Source organism: Phodopus roborovskii, unplaced genomic scaffold, assembly GCF_943737965.1.
Source record: "Phodopus roborovskii unplaced genomic scaffold, PHOROB, whole genome shotgun sequence".
NCBI lineage: Eukaryota > Metazoa > Chordata > Mammalia > Rodentia > Cricetidae > Phodopus > Phodopus roborovskii.
The window spans coordinates 69555317-69575480 of record NW_026126418.1 but is presented as its reverse complement, the minus strand read 5'-3'; the positions used below and the strand labels follow the sequence as shown (position 1 = coordinate 69575480).

General features: G+C 52.5%; 1 protein-coding gene across 3 annotated transcripts in view; it reads right to left on the bottom strand.

The window, feature by feature from the left end:
* The window catches only part of Ralgds (ral guanine nucleotide dissociation stimulator), a 38096-nt gene extending 24665 nt beyond the window's left edge, over positions 1-13431 (bottom strand). For 2 of the 3 annotated variants that reach the window (XM_051184975.1, XM_051184978.1), the window contains exon 1: positions 2253-2450. In XM_051184975.1, coding sequence (XP_051040932.1) covers positions 2253-2435 — 183 coding nt within the window. In that variant the 5' untranslated portion in view covers positions 2436-2450. Of the gene's footprint in view, positions 1-2252; positions 2451-13330 lie in introns of those variants that run through there. The other variant, XM_051184980.1, reaches the window with a different exon arrangement.
* Between the last annotated feature and the right edge of the window lie 6733 nt (positions 13432-20164).

Sequence of the window (20164 nt, the reverse complement as noted above, 5' to 3'; positions counted from 1 at the left end):
GTGCAGGTTCATGACAGTTGAGCAGCAGGCAGACCAAAGCCAGACTGGACACCAGACAATGTCAGGGCAAGCACAGACACAAGCCAACACCACTTCTTCACACTTGGACTGGGTCACAGCCAGTGAGGACAGCAGCCAGGCCGCGCCCTGACAGAAATCCTTTTGTCTCTTGTCTAGGCACAGTGGCACATGTCTATAATCCCAGCCCTAGGGAGGCTGAGGCTGGGAAATTATGAATTTGGGACCAGCCTAGGCTACAGAGCAAGACCCTGCCTCAAAACAACAGAGGATTACTCTCCCCTGGCTGGCAGGTAAAGGCCTGCCCACCCATCTGCTGTTCTACATTTAGAGTCCATGCAGGGAGGACACAGCTAGGGTGTGGCCAGGCCCAGGTGCTCTGTCATTTCCCGACTAGAGCATCATCATTCCTGGCCTGCCTGTATTCTGGGGTGGCCCTGTGTGGGAATATGAGCACACACCTTGGCAGGAGGTGACGCACCTGGGCCAGAGTGGGTGTAGCTAGCTAGCACAGTGGGAGGGGCCTGGGTCTACCCTATAGCCCCTCAGCTCCATACACTGAGATGGGAACTTAAGTATCTACCCCCACAAGAGTTCACAATGGGTAGAAGGATGTGACGTCATTACCACACATCTCTGACCTCTTATGGAGTTACTATCCAAGGAAAACTGGAACAAGGCCAGCCTGATGTTCAGTGGGTTGCTGCCAGACAGTGCAAATCTGACCATCTGAGTGCATCCCTGGAACCCATTTAAAGTCTGATGGAGAGACCAACTCCAGCAAGTTGTCCCCTCACATCTACACATGCACTGGGCCCACATACAGCATACACACATGCACACACACAATCATTAAAGGGACTGAGGAGACGGCTCAATTGTTAGACTCTGGCAGAGGACCTGAATTCAGTTCTCTGCATCCACAACCAGCTATGACCCTGGCTACAGGGGATCTGAAACCTCTGATGTCAAATGAACATACCCACATGCAGACACACACACACACACACACACACCCCTAAATATAATTAAAAACAATAAAAAAAAGTTGTTTGTGCATACATGCACACACACTAAACAAATGTTTAAAAAAAATTACTCACCAAACCTGGGGCAATGGAAATGTCCCACATTAGGACATACGGGCTCTGAATCAGCCTCACTGTGTTTCACGGGGCCCCTGAAAGTGGTAGCTCTAGGCTGTGGCTCTCTGTCCCACCAATCCAACTCTAAGCTGGAGGCACTCAGGGGTGGCAAAGAGCAGTCTGTTTGGTGCCATGAGAAGTGTTATTCATGGAGCAAGAACCAAGGCCACCCTGGCGAATGCCCCCCCACTCACAAAATGCTCACTGCAGACCAACCCGAGGAGCCATCAACAGCACTAATGCTACATGTGCACCCGAGACGATGGAGGAAGCGGCTCAGCTAGCGGAAATGGAGACTGTGACTTAAAGTTGAGCCCCTAATGGAAAGCTGGAGGGAACAGCAGAAATAAGGAGGGATAAGCTGTTGTGCCCTCTGTGTGAGCTGCTTGGAGCAGTCAAGGGAGCCACTGAGCATGTATGGTAGATGAAGACACCAACAGCCCCATGTGTCCCACACTCTCATCTGTCCCCATCTGTCCCTAAGCCTGGTAGTCAGGAGGCAGTGACATCTGTCCCACAGCAGAAAAGTGCTCATCACACCCCAGAGAGGCCCTGACATCACTCATTCTCTCCCCTTCCCTGGAGGGTGGTCAGCGGGCTGCCAGCCCTGCCCTCCTCTTACACACTCACCAAGTGCCATGTGGGAAGTGTGTTTAGGGTCTCAAACCGGATTTGAGGCCCACTCCCTGCTCAGTGTCTTTAGAGTCTGTTTCTGTCCCAGAAATACGGAGGCACTGACAAAACAATGACAACAACAACATACCAGCCAGCGTTCAGAGTCCCAGGAGCACAGACGGTAAGACACAAAAGCCTGTGTAATCCAAGAAGCACCTCCAACACGAGCTACACGCTGTCTGCTGTGGCCAGGGACAGGTGGCTGGCCAGAGCTGACACGGGTACCAGGGGCACAGTGCCACAGCCTCCCTCCGTGCTGACACTGGGAACAGGACACAGGGCCTCCCTGTGCTTCTTACCAAACTCCTTCAACCAGTTCTGACAGGAGAGTAAGGAGACCGGAGCTCAGTACCTACCATCTCCCACAACCCAGCCTTGGCTGTGACCAGACAGCCTTTCCCAGCAAACACTCACCTCAGTAGTGGGTGCCAGCAGGGATGCCGGCCAAGGGGTCGGAGCAGGAGTGCGGAGAGTGGTGTGGCGGGCAACAGCCCACCTCCTGGCAGTCACCACTGAGACACAGGCAAAGAACACTGAGCCCTTCCTCCCCCTGACCACAGTAGGCCTGGCATGGACCTGGTCTGCCCCCCGGGCCATGGTAGGGTGGGAACCCAGTGGGGGAGTGGGCTCTTTGACAGGCTTTTGGAGAGTGTGCCTATTGCCTGCCTGCCCCAGTGAAGTTGGGCACCAGGAGTGCCAAGGCCTGCTGTCACCTGCATGGCTGTCATACCTGCTGCTGTGACGGGCAGGGCCAGGAATTCCCGCTTGTACCAGGCCACAGGGCAAGCGAGGATGAGTGGCGAGGGCTCTGTTCTGGGCTGGCCCAGTAGCTCTAGCCTGAACTTACACCCCTTGGGTGGACTCAGCTCTCTCCCCCCTCCAATCCTCTCCTCCCAAGACCTCATTTCCACTGATCTCCCTTGGGGGGCCTGCAAATCTCCACAGTAGAATCAAGGCAGTCCTGTGAGGAGCAGAGTCACCACCTACTACTGAGCACAAGCCAGGTTTATGGGAGGCAGCGGGGAAGCCCTGCTTATTCACTCAGAACTAAAGCCCAGAGACAAGTGAGGTGCAGGTATGTGCCCACAAGTACTGCAGGAGACTGGAGACGGTACCAAGCAGGGACAGGAACCAAGGCTCCCCTCCCCCACACGCAACACACTAACACACACACCCTTTCCTGACCATTAAACTCATCATAGCTCCTCTGTCCCTGGTATGGACTTTTTTTTTTTTTTTTTTTTTTTTTTTTTTTTTTGAGATGCTGTCACATAGTCCAGGCTGACCTCTAACTTCCTATGAAGTTGACTTTGAACTCCTAATGTCGGGATTGCAAGTGCTGCCGCTGCACCAGGCACAGTACTTCATTTTTAAACCAGGAGTGTCAACTTCTCATGTCATCAAGTAGGACAGTAAAAACCAAGCACTGCCATTGCCACTATTTCAGAAAGAGAGCACAGAACTAGGTGAGGCACCCTGTCTGCAAAGGAGCGGCAGCAAAGTTGGTGCCTTGGGCATTGAGAACCACTCACCGTCTTCTCCCAGGTTTTACTGCAAAACAAACACTGGAAGCCACTAAACAAGCTCAACATACCCATCTGACACACAGAACTGGGACCCAGGGAAGAGCCTTGCCCAAGGTCTCGCCACCAATGCCAGGATGAAAGCCAGGCAGAGACCAGACTGCATCCTCACCCTCTTGGGACCCTGACTGGGCACCCAGCACTTGCGAGGCAGGAAGTAAGGGGGTTGGCCAGTGAATCTACAGATTCCCCACAGGCACAAACATCCCCAGTGGGGATGGCCAAGACCCAGCATCCAGGATGAGCCCACTAGCACCATAGCTCTGCCATCTCAGCAATTCGCATCCTTGTCCAGTGGCCCTGGTGTGCAGGGTGACTGATTGACTAGCTGGCTCAAAGACTTGGGGCTAGGGTGTGAAGCCTTGGTTCCTGTCTCTGCTTGGCACTGCCTCCTGCAGGACTTTCAGACACCCCCCACCCCACCCCACCCCACCCCCACAGCACACTCTTCTCTGAGTTTCAGTTTCCTCGTTTGTGATGGGAGAAGGCAAGGCACATACACAGATTTTTCAAACTTGAATCTAACCTCTTGCTACCCCCAGCCTCATGGCAAGATCTTCACCCTAAATTCACCTAGAGAGCTCTATCATGAAAGAAAGGATTTCAGGGACCTTGGGGTGGGGGTTCTCTGGGATTACAGAAGGATATTTTGGGGGGAAGGGGAGGGGTCAGGTCAGACTGGGCAGACATATGAGAACCAAGGCCAGAAGGTATAGGGGCCCATACCTCCCTTTTCCCACTCACATCTCTCCTTCTACTGGTTGGTTTCTGTCCCATCCAGAAGAGGCCCCAAGTCCTCATCTGCCTGGACATGCTCTATACAGGACCGTAGCCATCTCCTCCCCATGTCCTCAGCAGCCTAGCACTCAGAGGAGGTTTCTTAGACCACTATGATACCACAAAACAAATTCCAGCTCCCTTGTTGCTACGTGCCAGGCACACTTCCTGCTCCTTGTCACTGTCCCCTGGGAGGCCAGGTGTCAACTCTGGCTTCTGGCAAATTCTGACACTCAGCCCTGACCTTTGAGAAACAGCAGTGGTCAAGGGTCAGCCCATGACTTAGCATCTTTGGGCCTCACTTTCTCATATGTAAAATGGGCCCATATCACAGGTACTGCAAACCTGCTCTGTGTTAAGCTCTCAGCAGCTCCTCATTCTCCTAGGATACCTGTGTCATCTGCTTTGGCCCACACACTAGTGGCCCTGGTAAGTGCCACAAGAGCTAGGTAGGGGCAGGCTTGGGGCATTCATTAAGCACTCAGGGTAAGATGAACTAAGTTGCATCTGAAATAGCCACTGATTTAAGATTTTTGCTTAAAGAATGGGCATCTCCAGGAAAATCTGGTCCCTGGGAGGGAGCAGCTGAGGGGGAAGGCAAGCTAGCTCACCCAAGCTCTGGTCCTCTTCTTCTGGAGTTCCCAACATGCTTTCTGCTTTATGCCCATCCCCTTTATTTTGTTGTTCTACATGTTGGCCTCTTTCTCTCTCCTGTACTGCCCACCTAGCCACCAGCATTGGCTGGTACGGGTTTACTAGTGAGGCAGGGGCTTCCTATGATATGAACCTGTTCAGGGTTCACAGAGGCCTGTGGAGGAAGTGGGAAGGGCCAGGAGGTCAACGGTATTGTGCTAGTGCCTTTGATGGACAAGCATTTACATGGACTTCCTGACTACCAGGCCTGTGCAAAATACAATGCCTGCCTCTGATGAGCACTTCCTATTGCCCAACACCTTCATCCCTCCCAGCATCCCAGGCCTAGTACCGCCATTTCCCGGCCATGCTGGAGCCTCTAGCTTGGGCTGCAGGGCTTGATCCTGGGGCTATTCCTATTCTCACAGGGCAGAGCTGCCTGGGGCAGCAGCTCTGAGCTGGCTGAGGGCTGGAGGGTCTGAGTCACAGCCAGGTCAAAGAACAGGACCAGAAGGACCAGCTGCCACTCCTGAAGCTGGGGTTCCAGGAGCAGTGACAGAGGAAAGGAGGAGCCAGTCAGCCTCCCGCCCCTCCTCCCATCCACATGTTCCCAGCCCCACCCTCCCACAGGCTGCCCTGGGAGAGCAGGCCCTTTGTTCCAGGCCCTCGGGAACCACGTGACATTTCACTGTCACTGCCACTGCCTGGAACTGTCCTGGCCACAGGAACTCCAGAGCCACATGAGTGGGCTCTGGGGGCTGTGAGGACAGGCAGTGCTCCCTTAGCCCCCGCCACAGGGAGAGCACACCACCCCTGCCTGCACACCTGTGTGTACATAGTTCATGCCCACTCTCTAAGGACACCAGTGGCCCCAGGACGAGGTTCCTGACCACTCACATAAGCCTGTGGTAGCATCTGGCCCAGGTGTTAGCATTTCCTGGAGATACTACCTCTGGAGGAGTGGCCTTCTACCCTTCACAACTGGGGGGGGGGGCAGGACCTCAAGAGTGAGAGCCCACTGTTTATAAACAGCTAGTGGCTGTCGCTAGGAGCTGTGACTCAGCTGAGTGGTGACTCCCCAGAAGCTGTTTACTCAGTACAACATCCTGTCCGGGAGGCTGCCTGGGGCCCTGGCCCTGCTCTTCTTTTTTCCTGCTGCCTGCTGACCTGACACTCTGGTCCTGTGGGGGAGGAAGGGGACAGCCCCTCCTCATCCCTCACCCCTCACACTCCAGGATCTGCTCAACACATGTTCCTGTGGTTCATGCTACACTGGCTTTGCTGGGCAGGGAGAGTGTAGGCCTTGGGTTGGGGGAGTACGTACCAAAAGGTCACCACCCACAGCCTGCAGCTCGAACACATTTACCCATAGAGGGTTTGAAGGTGGGAGTGGATCTGAAGCCCCAGTCCCCAGTCAGGCCCTGCCTTTAGCACCTCACAGTGAACACAAAACATTTCTTACCCAACCTGGGCCAGATTGCTGAAGCCACAGTATTATCTCCACTGTAAAGCTGGGAACAGAGAAGCCCAAGGAGGGCAAACAATCTGCCCAGGTCACACAGCATATCAGTACCAAGTTCAGGGGATGCTCAGACCCGTTCAGTGCCCAGGGCTGCCCACTCCCCTCCACTTTGAATCAAGGTAAAGATGACAAAACATTTATGCCTGGTGGTACTGACAGGTGCAGGGCTGCAGGGTTCATGTCATTGAGGGGCGGTCTGACATGTGGATGAAGCCTGGGTTGGGATTCTAATTTCTACTTACCCTCATTACAATCTCTAACCTGGCTGGTGCCTAGCCTGAATCACAACTGTTAGGTCCAAAGGGAGAATCTTTACTGCTCACTCAGCAGTTCAGTTCCGTGATTTCAGGGTGCCGTCATTTACAAAAACCACCCAGTGCAGACACCACTGAATCACCACAATGTGCCAGGCAGAAAGTCTCCCTCACAGCCACACAACAGAGTCATCCAATGCTGCTGCTGCAGCCGCTGCTGCCAGCCGCTCCCTCCCATAATCCCCGCCTTTCTTAAAACGCCAAGGGTGCCTTTGTCCTTGCAATGCCATCTGTAGGCAGAGAGAGCATCTCAGGGGCTTCTGCATTTCTGAAAGACTAGAGCCTCCAAGTGACTTCTGGGAAGTTTCATAGAGCCATGGGGCGTTGCCTGGAACACAGCAAGTACAAGCCACACCTGCCCTAGCATGGGGAAGCTGGGAAAGCCTAGGGAGACTGGCTAACCGCAGGGCTCTCCTGCTCTGGCTGCCTGCCTGCAGGCTGGCCCTTCTACCAGACCACTGAGTCACGTGGGTTGCCAAGAAGGGGAGGTCCTGAGAATCTGAGCCCCGTCTTGGCCACTCCCACTGGCTTTGGGGCCATTCAGTACTGCCAAGAGCTTGAAGCTCCTCTCCATGGCAGCTCTGCCTCCTGCACCCTGGATCTGACCTGTAAGTAGCTTCTGTCCAACTGGAAAGATCCAAGTGGCAGCGGCGAGCTGGGTTGGGACAAAATTCCAAACCTGCTGATGGCTGTTAGGTCTCTTTTCCTTGTTGGTCCTGTCCCAGAAAAAGAGCTAATCTCTGCCTCAGACACGCTGTATGTCCAAAAGGAATATCCAGAGCAAACACTTAGGTCAGGGCCTCAGATGGTCCACCTGTTCAGAAAAATGGTGCCACAAGGCTGCTGAGGGTTGGTCTTTCCTGGGAAGAACCAGGCATTTTTGCTAACTCAGAGCTATGGCACTTACACTGCAAAATGTAACCTGAATTTGGTTTTGGTAATCAATGCCACAGTTCCTAAACCTCTTCAGTTTCTCTCCCTAACTAGGAAGGCAGCAGGATGTGTGTTGGGGTACAGCCATCTGAGACCTCAGGGGCCCTGGACCACACAGCAGCTTATCTACATGGGCCTTGTGAAGTTTCCTGGCACCTACTGGGTGCCTGTTGAAGTGCTGGTGATAAACCACCAAACAGAACAGACATAAACCCACCTTTGGAGGTGGGGGACATTGCTCAGTGGGTAGTGTGCTGCCCAGAATACATGAGGCCCTGGATTCGATCCCCAGCAATGTATAAACTGGATACAGTGGTGCACACTTATTATCCTAGCACTTGGGAGTTGGGGGATAAGAGAATCAGGAATTCAAGGGCATCTTTGGCTACATATAGAGTTGGAGGTCAGACTAGGTTACATGAAAGACACCCTGTTTCAAAAAAAGCAAACAAACAAACAAACAAAAATTACAATTTCCCCTCAAAATCTACCTGCCCCTGTAACCCTAGAGCATTATGAGCAAAATACATGTTTGAAAGTTTAGGGAAACAAACAAATAAAAAACTGAACAGGGTGGGTACGGAGGAAGCCACTGCAATTTTTAACAAGCCAGAGAGTCCTACGCTTCATGGGCACAGCAGCTACTAGTGTCCTGTTTCCCATCTACACCCACAGCTAGAGTGTGCTTGAAGGTAGAGGCTTCCCTCAAGTGTCGGCAGGTAAAGGCATGTACACCTGCAGCCTTCCCCCCTTCCGGAACTGAAAGGGATGGGAGCTGTGGCTATGCTCCCCATCACGGCACCTGGCAGGGCATCCTGCATGGCAGATGCATGAGTACCTGCGTGAACAGGTGATCTGACGGCTCCTGAACTCTCAAGTTCTGACTATTCAGAACTCTTCAGAATCAGGAAAGTTTCATGGAGGAGGTCTGCCCACCTGCTCCCATGGAGGATGGAAGTGTTATCTTGCCTCAGAGGAGAGTGAAACGAAACACTATGGCTGTAGCAGACCAGCAGAAAAAGGTAAAGGAGGTGGCAGCCAGGCTTTCTGGGAAGCAGGCATGCTTTCCCATAAAACAATAGCAGGGAGCTTCCCAGAAATCAGCCTGCCCTGGGATGCCAAGTCAGCTCCGGTTCAGCACAGGGATCTTCCCTCCTTCCTGCCTGGCCAGAAGCAGTTTTAGAAAGTGGGCCTCTGGCCACTGGCTAAGTTGAGGTTTTTCTGGTGCAGCTCGGTCTGAGTGGAGAAGCCAAGGGTTAGCCAGAGAGCCTGAAGAGACTCTGGATGAGGGGAGCCCACAGCCAGGCCCTTGTGCCCAGCAGGCCATGGTCATCCAGGGTTCAGGAACCATAGGAATCAGGACAAATGGGCCCTTGTGGTTCAGGGAACTGTTTGCTGTGCCAGGGACACTGCGTGCCCAGAGCTGCCGCCAGCCTGCAGTCCAGGGCTGGGAAGCCCTTTCAGAAGGTCCTCCCGAGTTGCCCTGGCCTGAAGAGGGCTCAGGACTCCAGCTGGCCGCTGGGAAATGGCAGGGCTAGTGCCTGCTGCCCTATTTCCCACAGAAGTTTTCCCGTAAGGCAGCTTCCCTAGACTGGGGGCTGTGGCACTGCTTTGTCCTACCCTCCAGCTACCTGCTGGCTCTCTACCAACCCTTGGACTTTGTTCCTGCATTGTTGCTTTTCCTGAAGACAAGACTCTCAGATGCCCTGTGTCCATCTGTTCATATATGGGAATCCAACAAGGGAACAGCAAAGTGCCAGGCACCCGGCCCCCTGCCACAGCCTGCCAGGGCTGCCTGTGTCTCCATGCCCCCATGTGGTAAAGAATGCTATGCATGCCAGGCACTATGCGGAGCACTTTCCAGCCACTGAACTGCTGAGAATGATTATCAACACATGAACAGATCGGAAAATGGACACTGCGGTGACTGAGGGCAAAGGCTCACATCCCCTACAACACAGCTAGGATGTGATCAAGCATTTTCCCCTTCCCCTTCAGCACTGGCCCCCACATACAGCCATTTGTCCCTTCACATATATACTGGCTCAGCCACCTGTAGGTATGTCACGTTTGGGGACACACACAGGTGGACAACAATGATAAGGACCTGTATTTACTCAAATGTGGGCCTAGGCATCAGAAGCAGGGAGATGTCCCTCAGCCACTCACATGCACACAGAACACACACAGATCCACATCCCCCACAAGGCAGTGAAAGACACAGCTGCTCCATCTTAAAGGCCCAGAGGTCTGGGAAGCACATCTTCCCCACAAGGAGAGAGGATGACCTGGTGTCTCACTCCCTCGGATCCTACATCTGGCTTCTGTGCCCAGCACCTGCTCCTGGCAGGGCTGCTGGGAACAGTGGGTGAAGCAAGCACTCTGTGAAGGAACTTCCCCACCCTGGATGCTAGGAAGGAAACACTCTCAGAATCCCAAAGACTGAGTCTTATCCCCTTCCCACTGGAGACACCACCTGCCCACATGCTCCCTCCAGTCTCCAGCTGCCACCTCTCTGGCCCCCAGGGCTTCAAGCCAGGTGAACCACCTTGCTCAAAGTTTAATTTGGAGCATGGCCTAGGGGAGGTGATGGATGACAGCAAGGCCACCTCAAATGGTTCAGACAACTTTCTCAACTTCTCAGGGTCTGTCTGGGATAATTTGTAGAGTCAATTCAGCCTGTTGCCTGCTCCAAGGTTGGTCACTTCTGGAGAATCCTGTAGCCATCTGCCTTCAGTTCAGAGACAGACATTTCCTGTACCTTTGCAAGGCCTACTTGAGTGGTGTCTGGTAGAGCACCTTCACACACACACTCCACGTCTCTAAGTGTACAGAGGAGGACATGGAGGCTTAAGGTTAAAGAGCCTGCTTAGGTCCAAGCCAGGATTTCCACTAACCTATTTATCCTCCCTTCTGACTTCCGGATAACCCGGATCTGCTAGCATCCACATCTCCTTGTGACAGGGGACAGGGGACGATGCAGATAATCAGGGCTGGGCCTCAGCCAGGCATGGGTGGAAGGGGCAGGAATTCTTTTGAAATCGGTTCAGTTCAGTTTGGGGCAGCCCCAAGACTTCAACCCCCTTTCTCCCTGCCCCGTTTGAACTTTACTGAGATGTCTAACCCACCTCCAGTCCTAGGGTCAGGATGGTGTCCCAAAGCTGTGGAAGAAGAGGCGGTCTGTGCAGCCCTCTTCTCACCTCCTCTGGTAATAAAGAAGCACAGGTGGCATTCAAGAGAAATGGGCCTGCCCCCTCCAGGACAGCAAGTTCCAACCCAGGTGAAAGGGAAGAGCCTGGAAGGCACCCATTCCTCTTGCCCAGCCCTGGGAGAGTGAGAAGCTCTATAAGGGGAAGGGCAAAGGAGACAGAGCTGTGCAGAAGGTAGGCTGCCCAAGCAGTGGAGGGTTGGGGCTGCATGCCCTGGTTTCCATTCCCTCCATGCTGGGATGGCATGAACAAGGACAATCTTGCTCACTGTTTACCCCATTCTTACCCTCTCCCCTTGGCCAAACACCAGGAGCTTGCCCAAATCCTGCCTCTGTGCCTCATGTGAACACAGCAAGTTTGTCCAGCAAACAGCAGATGATGCCACAGGAGCCTCCCGACTCTGAAGGTGTATACCTCCCTCTGGTCTAAGAGATCAGGTTAGCATAGCTCAGATCAGAGGACAGGCTGTATGTATCCCAATGCTCTCCAGTAGGACAATGAGTGAGGCTGGCTCCCTCCTGGGGAAAGGAGTCACTAGCATCTCACTGCCTGCTGTCACACCCAGCCAGAACATCTGGAGATCATGTCCTCATATCAACCCCATTCTAAAGTCCACCCTATCCACCCCACCCCATCCTGCCATTTCCTCTAAGCTGTAAGGCCACTTCAGGTGGTCAGAGGCCTCCTCTTTCCCAGCTATACTGGCCTCTTCTCCTTGGACTGTGTCCTTGGGCAGCTTTCTTCAAGCACAGGGCTAGTGCTGAATACAGCACCCAAGGGACAACATAGCCACACAGCCCCTTGCAGGGAAGGCAGGAATAGGAACTTTCTTGCAAAACACAGGTAGGTTCTGAAGGATGGTTGTGCAGGACTTTAGTCCCAGTACTCAGGAGGCAGAAGCAGGTGCAGCTCTGAGTTCAAGGCCAGCCTGGTCTACATGGGCATAGCTTTCTCAAAGAATATACAAACAAAAAACAAACTGGCTTAGAAATCATTTCAAGGCTTCCAGTACTAAGCCTCAAGCTGGGATTCAAGCCTGGGGTACAGTTCACAGACAGTGTTACCAAAGCCTCACCTGAAGCCCTGAAACCTGTCAGCCATGATAGATTCAGACAAGTGGAGGCCCTGGGCCAGACCTCTCACTTCCCATGTTAAGTCCTCAGTATGTGACATAACTCACAGGGTAGTGTTTATGTATAGAATGAGCTCATAAGCGAAGGGGCTGATGAGCCACAGATGGAGAATCAGGCCAGTAAGGAGAAATATGCTGGGGTCATCTGGCTAGTTAGTTGGTTTAGAATCATAGTCTTATATCCCAGGGGCTCTCCTGGATTCTTGGTCCCTGCCACACCTGCTGTGCAACCTTGCCCCAGGTCCAGGGAATTCAGGGATACAGGTGGTATACTCCTATATGGCTGGCACTAGGCTACAACTGACTGTACCTCTGGTTCTAAATTTCTGACATTCTACCATTGCCCAGCTGTCACTCATGTATCCAGGAATGGCTTATGTTGCTAGGGGATGGCCTGATGTTTGGCAGATGAAGCTTGGGGTGGTGAGAAGAGGGAGTAGACTGGGGTTTCCCTCAGAAAGGATCCAGGGGGTGAGGGCTGCTAGGTTCTGTGTGGAGGGTGTGGGCGGATCAACCATGAGAGGTACCCAAGCAAACTCAGAACTAAGGGCCACACACAGGCTGTGGGAAAACCCCTAGCTGGAAGCCTTCCTGCAGGTATTTTGGGGGACTGCAGTTGCCAAGCAACTGAAGTAGGTTGCCATGGGAACTCTCTTCTAGGGCTTGTCATTTTTAGGGGGAATGACATAATCCTTCATTTCTATCTCCTCAGGCTGGCTTTGCTAACTGTAAGGGGATCTGGAAGCTCCCCCAAACCCAGCCCACCTACAAGGAAGCCACCTATCCATACCTCTAAGACTCCTCGGGTTTATTATCTATCTATCTATCTATCTATCTATCTATCTATCTATCTATCTTGAGGCACGGATCTCACAGTGTACCTCAGGATGGCCTTGAACTCATAACTCTGCCTCAGCTGAGAGGGTCTCTCAGTAGTAACCCTCTGAGAGAGTATTCTTTTGAGGCTTAAAACCCCAAAACCCCAGCAAAACACAGAAAGCAGAGTGGAGGCCTTCATTAGAGTTAGACCTAGAGGGATGAAAAAACTGTTTAGGTTTGTTTACATCTCCATTCCTGCTAATCACCACCTGAGGGCTTTCCTGCCCTGCCAGGGCTCTGACCACTGGAAGCCCAGTGTAATTGGAAGGCATTCTCTACCCCAACCCTGGCGCCTGGCCCCTCCCTGCCTTGTCTGCAAAGCAGTGTCACCTGGGGCTTGCTGGTACCCTTACAGAGCTAGGAGTTATTCCCACACCAGCTGACCCGTTCTCTCAGAGCTCTGAGCTGCTACAGTGCAGAGTCAGGAGAACAATGGTATAAGGGCTGTCAGGACACCCAGCACCCCCTCCCCAAGAGCACAGTTCCTTCCTGGCAGGGACCCTCATTCACCAGACTTTTGGATGGCAGAAATGGAGCTGAGCCCTCAGTCACACCCTCTTCCATCACAGCAGCTGCCGGCCTCATACTCCTGCCCCGTGTTATGGCTTGTTCACTAATGAGCTGAGGAGCTCTCCTCCTGAGGCCACATGCACACTGTTCTCCATTAACTGCTTTGTTAACTGACTGGGTCAGTGGACCACTCACCATGAGCTCAGGGCTAAGACTGTACCCAGCAGCATTTATAATGGGGAGGGAGGGGAGGGAGGGGAGGGAGGAGAGGGAGGGTGGTGTGGGTAAAGAAGGGTGACAGTGAGAAATGGCCTTCACTCCAGACACTCTGCTCCACCTAACCAATGTTGATGGGAGTCCATTCCACATTGTCCTAACCACCCTGCATACCAAAGGGCATTTAAGAGGACCACACTGTAACCAGCCAGGGGCAGCAAGGCAAGCTGGGTAACCATACCTCCTTTGGGACAGGGAAATTGCTGAGGCAAGGTCCCTTCCAGTCATGCACTGTATAAGCAGCCCACCTAAAGCTACTTTCTGAAGCCATCCAGACCTGGGTCTTGAGGCCTGTGGTAACAGGAGAGCTATCTGGAAACCTCAGTTAGGCCAGAATAACTTGCTGGTGATCAAGGGAAGCAAAGTCCTGGCCTGAAGGTGTGTGTGGGGGCGGGTGAGCTCAGGCATACTCAACAGCTACCAGCAATATACTGCTACCTGCCTTGACTCTGGTTTCCTTCAGTGTCATCAATGATATGACCCCTGACCTTTTTACAGTTTGCTTTTGTTTCCTGGCAACCAGGTGGGCCCTTTGTGGAAACTCAATGCAATGCAATGCAATACAATATGGGATGGAAGTGCTGAACTTCTGAACACCAGAAGCCACAGTGCCACCTGCTGGTGCCACCATTGGTAGCCTCTAAGCCTCAAGCCCCAAGCCTTCCTACCACATCCTCAGGTGTCTAACTGCTCCCCTAATACCTGAGGGAATCTGGCCTTCACTATGCCCCCAACACAGGTACAGCTTTATCCTTCCAAAAGATGGTGGATCCTGTAGATACAGTCATCATGAGGCTAGACTGGGATGGCTGGGTTAGGGTCAGGGCACAATACCCTTACAATATCTAATGCAATATCCTTATAATAAGGTGACAACTAGACAGCAGACACACAGAGACAGCCCTGTGAAGGCAGAGGGCTTGGAGTGACATGCTTAGGAAGATCTAAAGCTAAGGACTACAGCCATGCCAGAAGCTGAAGAGGCAAGAAGGATGCTCTCCTGGAGCCCTGGGAGAGGGCTCAGTGGTGCCTTGATTGCAAGCTTCTGGTCTCTAGAACCATGAAGTCAGGTTTCTGTTGCACAGGGTCATCTAGTATATGGCATCTGTTAGAGCAGCCAGCTGAAGGACACTAACACAACATCACCTTCTCGTCATTGTCACACCTATCCTCTCTGCCACCCACCTTCAGGACATCTCCCAGAAGACTGTCCCAGCTGGGACAACCAAGCTCTGTATTTCCATATCTCTAGTCTTTGAAGCTCATGTGGGTCACCCTTGTGTTTTCCTGGGGTAGCCACTGTGCCTCTCAGGGCCAGTCTGGTCTCCCCAGTCTGGCATCTTCTTGACTGTACATATTTAAGATGACATCCATAATACTTGGGGGTTGATGTCATCTGTGACTGAAGTACAAACTGAAGAGGTAGAAGATATGGGTGGTGATGGGAAACGGCAAGGAATACAAAACCAAACAAGCCTGCTTCTAGGGTAGTGTTGTAAGGACAGTCTCCTTTCCCAGTCTACACACTGGGTGGTTGACAAGTAAGCAAATGAGATAATGCCACTCTGGCATAAACCTCCCAGTGGCTTGCATGTTAAGTTTCTGTTCCACCTATATTTCAGGTAGATCTCTAATGCTGCCAATCAGCAAATACTGGAACTACAAGGTCACTACCAATATCCTGTTTAGAAAGTGACTTCTGTCTCATTGGCTTTCTCCTGTGCTTCCTCCTGGCCCTCCATCGTCTCTGCTCGACTCTGAGGAAGCAGGCTCTGATGTTGTGGGGTGTCCTACAGAAAGGCAGGCCCACATGGCAAAGGACACATGGCTCTTATGGCCAACACAGAACTAAAGCCCAAGGCCCTACTGCATCCTGCCAATCACATTAGAACAAGTTCCAGGGTGGCTTTTTCTAGCTGAACCAGCCTGGGTCCAGTAACCCAAAACTAAACAGATTATTACCAAGGTCTGGGGGCTGTTAGTTGTGCTTAGGGGCAGGCTGTCACACCTTGGAGGACAAGCAGAACCTCTGCTTCTCCTCTTGCATACTTAGGAGTTCCCAGAGGGCAAGGCCTACAGCCATCACTTTAAGAGCCACACCCAGCTGCAAGGCAATCACTGGTTGGAGCTCAGGCATGCAAGGCAATAAGTGAAAAGACACGAGGAAGCTGGAGCCTTTACCCTCAGCTCACCCTGAAGACAGAGATGCTAGTGATAGGGGTAGCCTGGAAAAGTGAATAGACAACACCCCCAGAGTGACTCTAGGAACTCTGCCCCCCCCCCCAGACACTAGTTACTCCGTTGAGGACACGGACATTGCTGCCCCCCTGTGGTCAGAACCAGCACCACAGCCCCAGTCAAGAAACCCAGAAAACAAAACACAACCTTTTGTTTGTATGTTGTCAAGGTAGCAGGTCTCCCAGGCCCCAGCTGGGCCAAGGAACAGAACCTGCAGGTTCCTAGAGTTACCACAAAGACCTCAGAAGCCTCACCTCGTCCCTCTGTCCCTCCGATGGCTTTGGGGCTCTGACTCACTCAGGAGGCCTCCCCTTTCAATCTAGGCAATAACTTGACCCCAATTCCAAGTAAGGACCACATACTCCAATGAGGGCAGTCTTGGAGGAATGGTCTAGATTTTTTGCGGCCCTCTGCATTACTTGGGCCTTAAAGTCGCTCAAACCCTCAGGCTGCTTGCTCTCTGCTCAGCAAGTCCACCAGGGGGAAGACATTTTCCTAGAACCTTTATGGGTAATGGGTCACTGAAGGAGAACCTATGCCAACAGACACTCCACAAGCCCGTGGGATCCTGGAGGGGGTCACAAAAAAAACAAGTCCCCCAGTCTGCAAAGGAGGAAACTGAATTCTTCTCTGCAGCCCCCTCCACATTAAGGACCTCTGCCCTGTCCTCCAGGCTGGTCTGAGGATGGCCTCTGTCAAGCAGACCCTGGGAATCTTAACATCGTTCTGTCTGTCCATCAGCGCCTCCCATACAATGGGCACCCCCAATGTTGCTAGGAGACTGGACGCCTCAGCCCCAAGACAGAGCTGCCTCCTGCCTCTCCCATCTCACCACCTCTTCACTGTCCCGCCCTCCTCTGAAACCTAGGAAGTCTGTAGGATCTTTCTAGAGTGAGTAGGGGTGTACGCTCCTGCCTGGGTGGGCTCCACATGGAGGGGGTGGCCAGTGTTCTCCAGGACCTCAGGAGACTCTCATTCCCAAAGCAAACCTCATGCTAAGGTTGAGCCCAGACCCAAGAGGCCGGAAGCCTTCCCTTCTCGTCTCCGCCCACCTGGCGTGCCTCTTTCCAGACCTCAGTTTCCCGATTGTACTGAGACAGGTTGGACACAGAACAGCTTAAGTGCATGCTCTGCAGGGACGCGGCCCCGCGCGCTCTCCGGTTGTGTGAGGGCCTCGTCCACACCCACAGCTGCAGGGCCCCACGTCGACTCACCTGGCAATCTACCATCATCCTCAGCCTCGGCAGCTCATCGCCAGCCCCAGGGCGCGGCCGAGGGCTCGCAAAGGCCGCTCGCCTCGGCCCGCGCGCGGCGCAGCGGGGCGTCCGGCAGCGGAGCTCATGGCGAGGCCTCCGGTCCCCGCCAGGCCCGGGGCTCCGCGGCCCTCGCCAATGCCGCTCCCATTGTCTGAGTCGCTCCTCGTCTCGCCGCGCTCCCGGCCGTTGAGGCCTCGCTGCTCGGTTCCGCTGGAGCTCCCGGGGCTCGGGACGGGTGGGCGGGGACAGCGCAGCCCCGCCCCTGCCCCGCCCAGCCCGCCCGCAGGTGCGAGGGGCGGGCCACGGCGCGCGAGCTTGGAGACGCGCTCGGCCTTTCTTCCGCGGGGCGCACGCGAATGGACTAGGGCGCAGGGAGGTCGGCCTGGCGCGTACGCGGTGCCGGCCGGCGCGCGCACACGTGACCCCGCCTCGCCGCGCGCACGCGCCGCGCACCGCGTTCTCCTCTGGACTGGTCTCACGTGTCCCTCAGCCCAGTCGCCTACGCAGTACTCCCATCCCGGCAGGGTTTAGAAACACTGTCACAGGTGCTGAGGCTGGGTGGACATGGAGAGCCTGGACACTTTGTCACCCAGGTACCCCCTATGCCACATGCAGCTTGGTGTTAATAGACTCTGAGACAGGCAGGAAGATCAGGTTCCTCCTTGGACCTCCATTTCTCCTATCCCTTCCCTTCCAGGTTGTCCCTCGCTTGTGTGAGGGTTAGGAGGGATGTACCTGGGATGAGCAGGTGTTGGGATGTGGGGAGTCACTGCTACTAAGGAGCCCTAGGGCACTTAGGATTAAACCTTGTTTTTGGAATTGGGGAAATGGTTCAGCTGGTAAGAATGCTTGCTGCTCTTCCAGAGGACCCAAGTTCAGTATCCAGCACCCATGCCGGGACTCTCATTTTCTTCTGGCCTCCATACATTCACACAAACACACAGACTCATACACATTAGTAAAAACGCATCTTGCAAATAAATAAATACATCTTGCTGGATGTAAGCATGCACACTTTAAATTCCAGCTCTGGGGAGGCAGAGGCAAACAGATCTCTCTTAAGTCCAAGGCCATCATATAGTCTACATAGGGAGTTTCGTGCCAGTCAGACCCCGCCACAAAATAGATAAAATATTTAAGGAAACAAAAAGTCTCATTCATAATGAGCAATGACACTGACATTCACAGCTAATCAGCCTTGGTGATCATATCCAACTGTGCCTGGGGGGGACTTAGAAGCATCACTCATTGGTCCATCCTGTGTTGGGCTTTCCCCAGCCAGGGCATCTTCTGTGTCAGCCTTTGGAGGCCCTCCATGTCCCTATTTTATTTTAAGGCACACTTACAAAGGCAATTACTAACTCATTTTTTTTTCTTTTTAAATTTGTTTTACTATTTTTTATGTGTATGATACATTTCTGGCTGTGTGTGCAGTGATCAAGGAAGCCAGAAAAGGGTGTCTCGTCCTCTGGAACTGGAATTACAAGCAGTAGTGAGCTGCCATGTGGGTGTTGGGTATTGAAACATGGGTCCTCTGGAAAAGTACCCAGTGCCTTCAACCTCTGAGCCATCTCTCCAGCCCACTAACCAATTTTTCAGTGAAAGAAACAGGTGTTCAGAAGTCACCCATAACCCTACCTGTCACAGGTTTTGGTTAGGCCCAACTTTGGTTTCAACCAAGGTCAACAGGCATCCAAAACTGTTCTGTATAGGAACCAAGGAGGTATGATTGGGAACTCTGAGGAGCTGGGAGTGCCCAATGATTTCAGCAAGCAGTTGAGAGCTACTGCAGGGTAGAGGTCCAGAGCCTTGTCCAGGAACTCTCTGCAGAGCCAAGACATTGTGGAGAGGATGGCTGGAGGGGCTGAATGAACACTGTTATCCCAGCATGGTCCCCAAAACCTGCCTCATTGCACTCCAGATTCTTGTACTAGCCTGATGCTTGCCAGTTTAGGCAAGGCTGAATAAATGGACAGAGGGCTCCAGAGTGCTGACCGTCTCCAGCTCCTTTGTACTAGGATTACAGATGTGTTTATCCATGCCTGGGTTTTTAAATTTTACTTTTTGGGAATTTCATGAGTGCTGTATTTACATTATTTTCTCCTCCCTCTTCTTGTGCTAATTCCTCCCATGTCCGTCCCACTCCTCAAAGCCATGGCTTATTCTTTCATTATAATTGTTACACGCACAGTTTAAATATATTCTGCTGAGTTTATTTAATATTGCCCATGTGATTAGGGCTAATCTCTCAGATTGGCTATCTTATCCAGGGAGTCTGCCCCAGAAGAAGACTGACTTGTCCTACCTCCAGCAGCCATCAATTACCTGTAGTTCTTTCTAGGGGTGAAGCCTGTGAGAATTCCCCCATCCATGTTGGTATGTCAATAGGTGGTGTTTTGTTTGTTTGTTTGTTTTGTTTTGTTTTATCTTGTTTAGGTGATGATATTGTTGAGATTTTCCTGGGTGCTGTTTCCCTGTCCAATATAAAAGACACTATCTCGAAACAGACATAGACCTATATCCTGTCCTGGCCTTCTGGCTCTTCCAGTCTTTCCACGCCCTCTTTTGTGATGTTTCCTGAGCCTTAGGTGTAGAGGTTGTGTTTTAGATGTAGCAACTAGGGCTGGGCACCCTGTGGTTGGTTCTCCACATTTTGACCAGTTATGGCTTTCTGTGATGCTTTTCAGCCACTGCATAAAAGAAGTTACTTTGTTGAGAGGTGAGAGCCACATTTATCTTTGGATATAAAGCTAAGTATTTAGAATTTCAGTCAGAAATGTTATTGATTTAATGAAATGGCCTAACCAGCCATAGGTAATGGGCCAGCTTTTTCTTGTTTTTATAAACAAAGCAAAACATGGCATGCTAGTTTTATATCAACTTCCACAATCACCTTAGAGGAGGGAACCTCAATTTAAAAAATACCTTCATAAGAATGGGTTGTAGGCAAGCCTGTACAGCATTTTCTTAGTGAACAACGGGGAAGGGTTCAGCCCATTGTGACTAGGGCCATCCCTGGGCTAGTGGTCTGAGCTCTATAAGCAAGTAGGCTGAGAAAGCCATG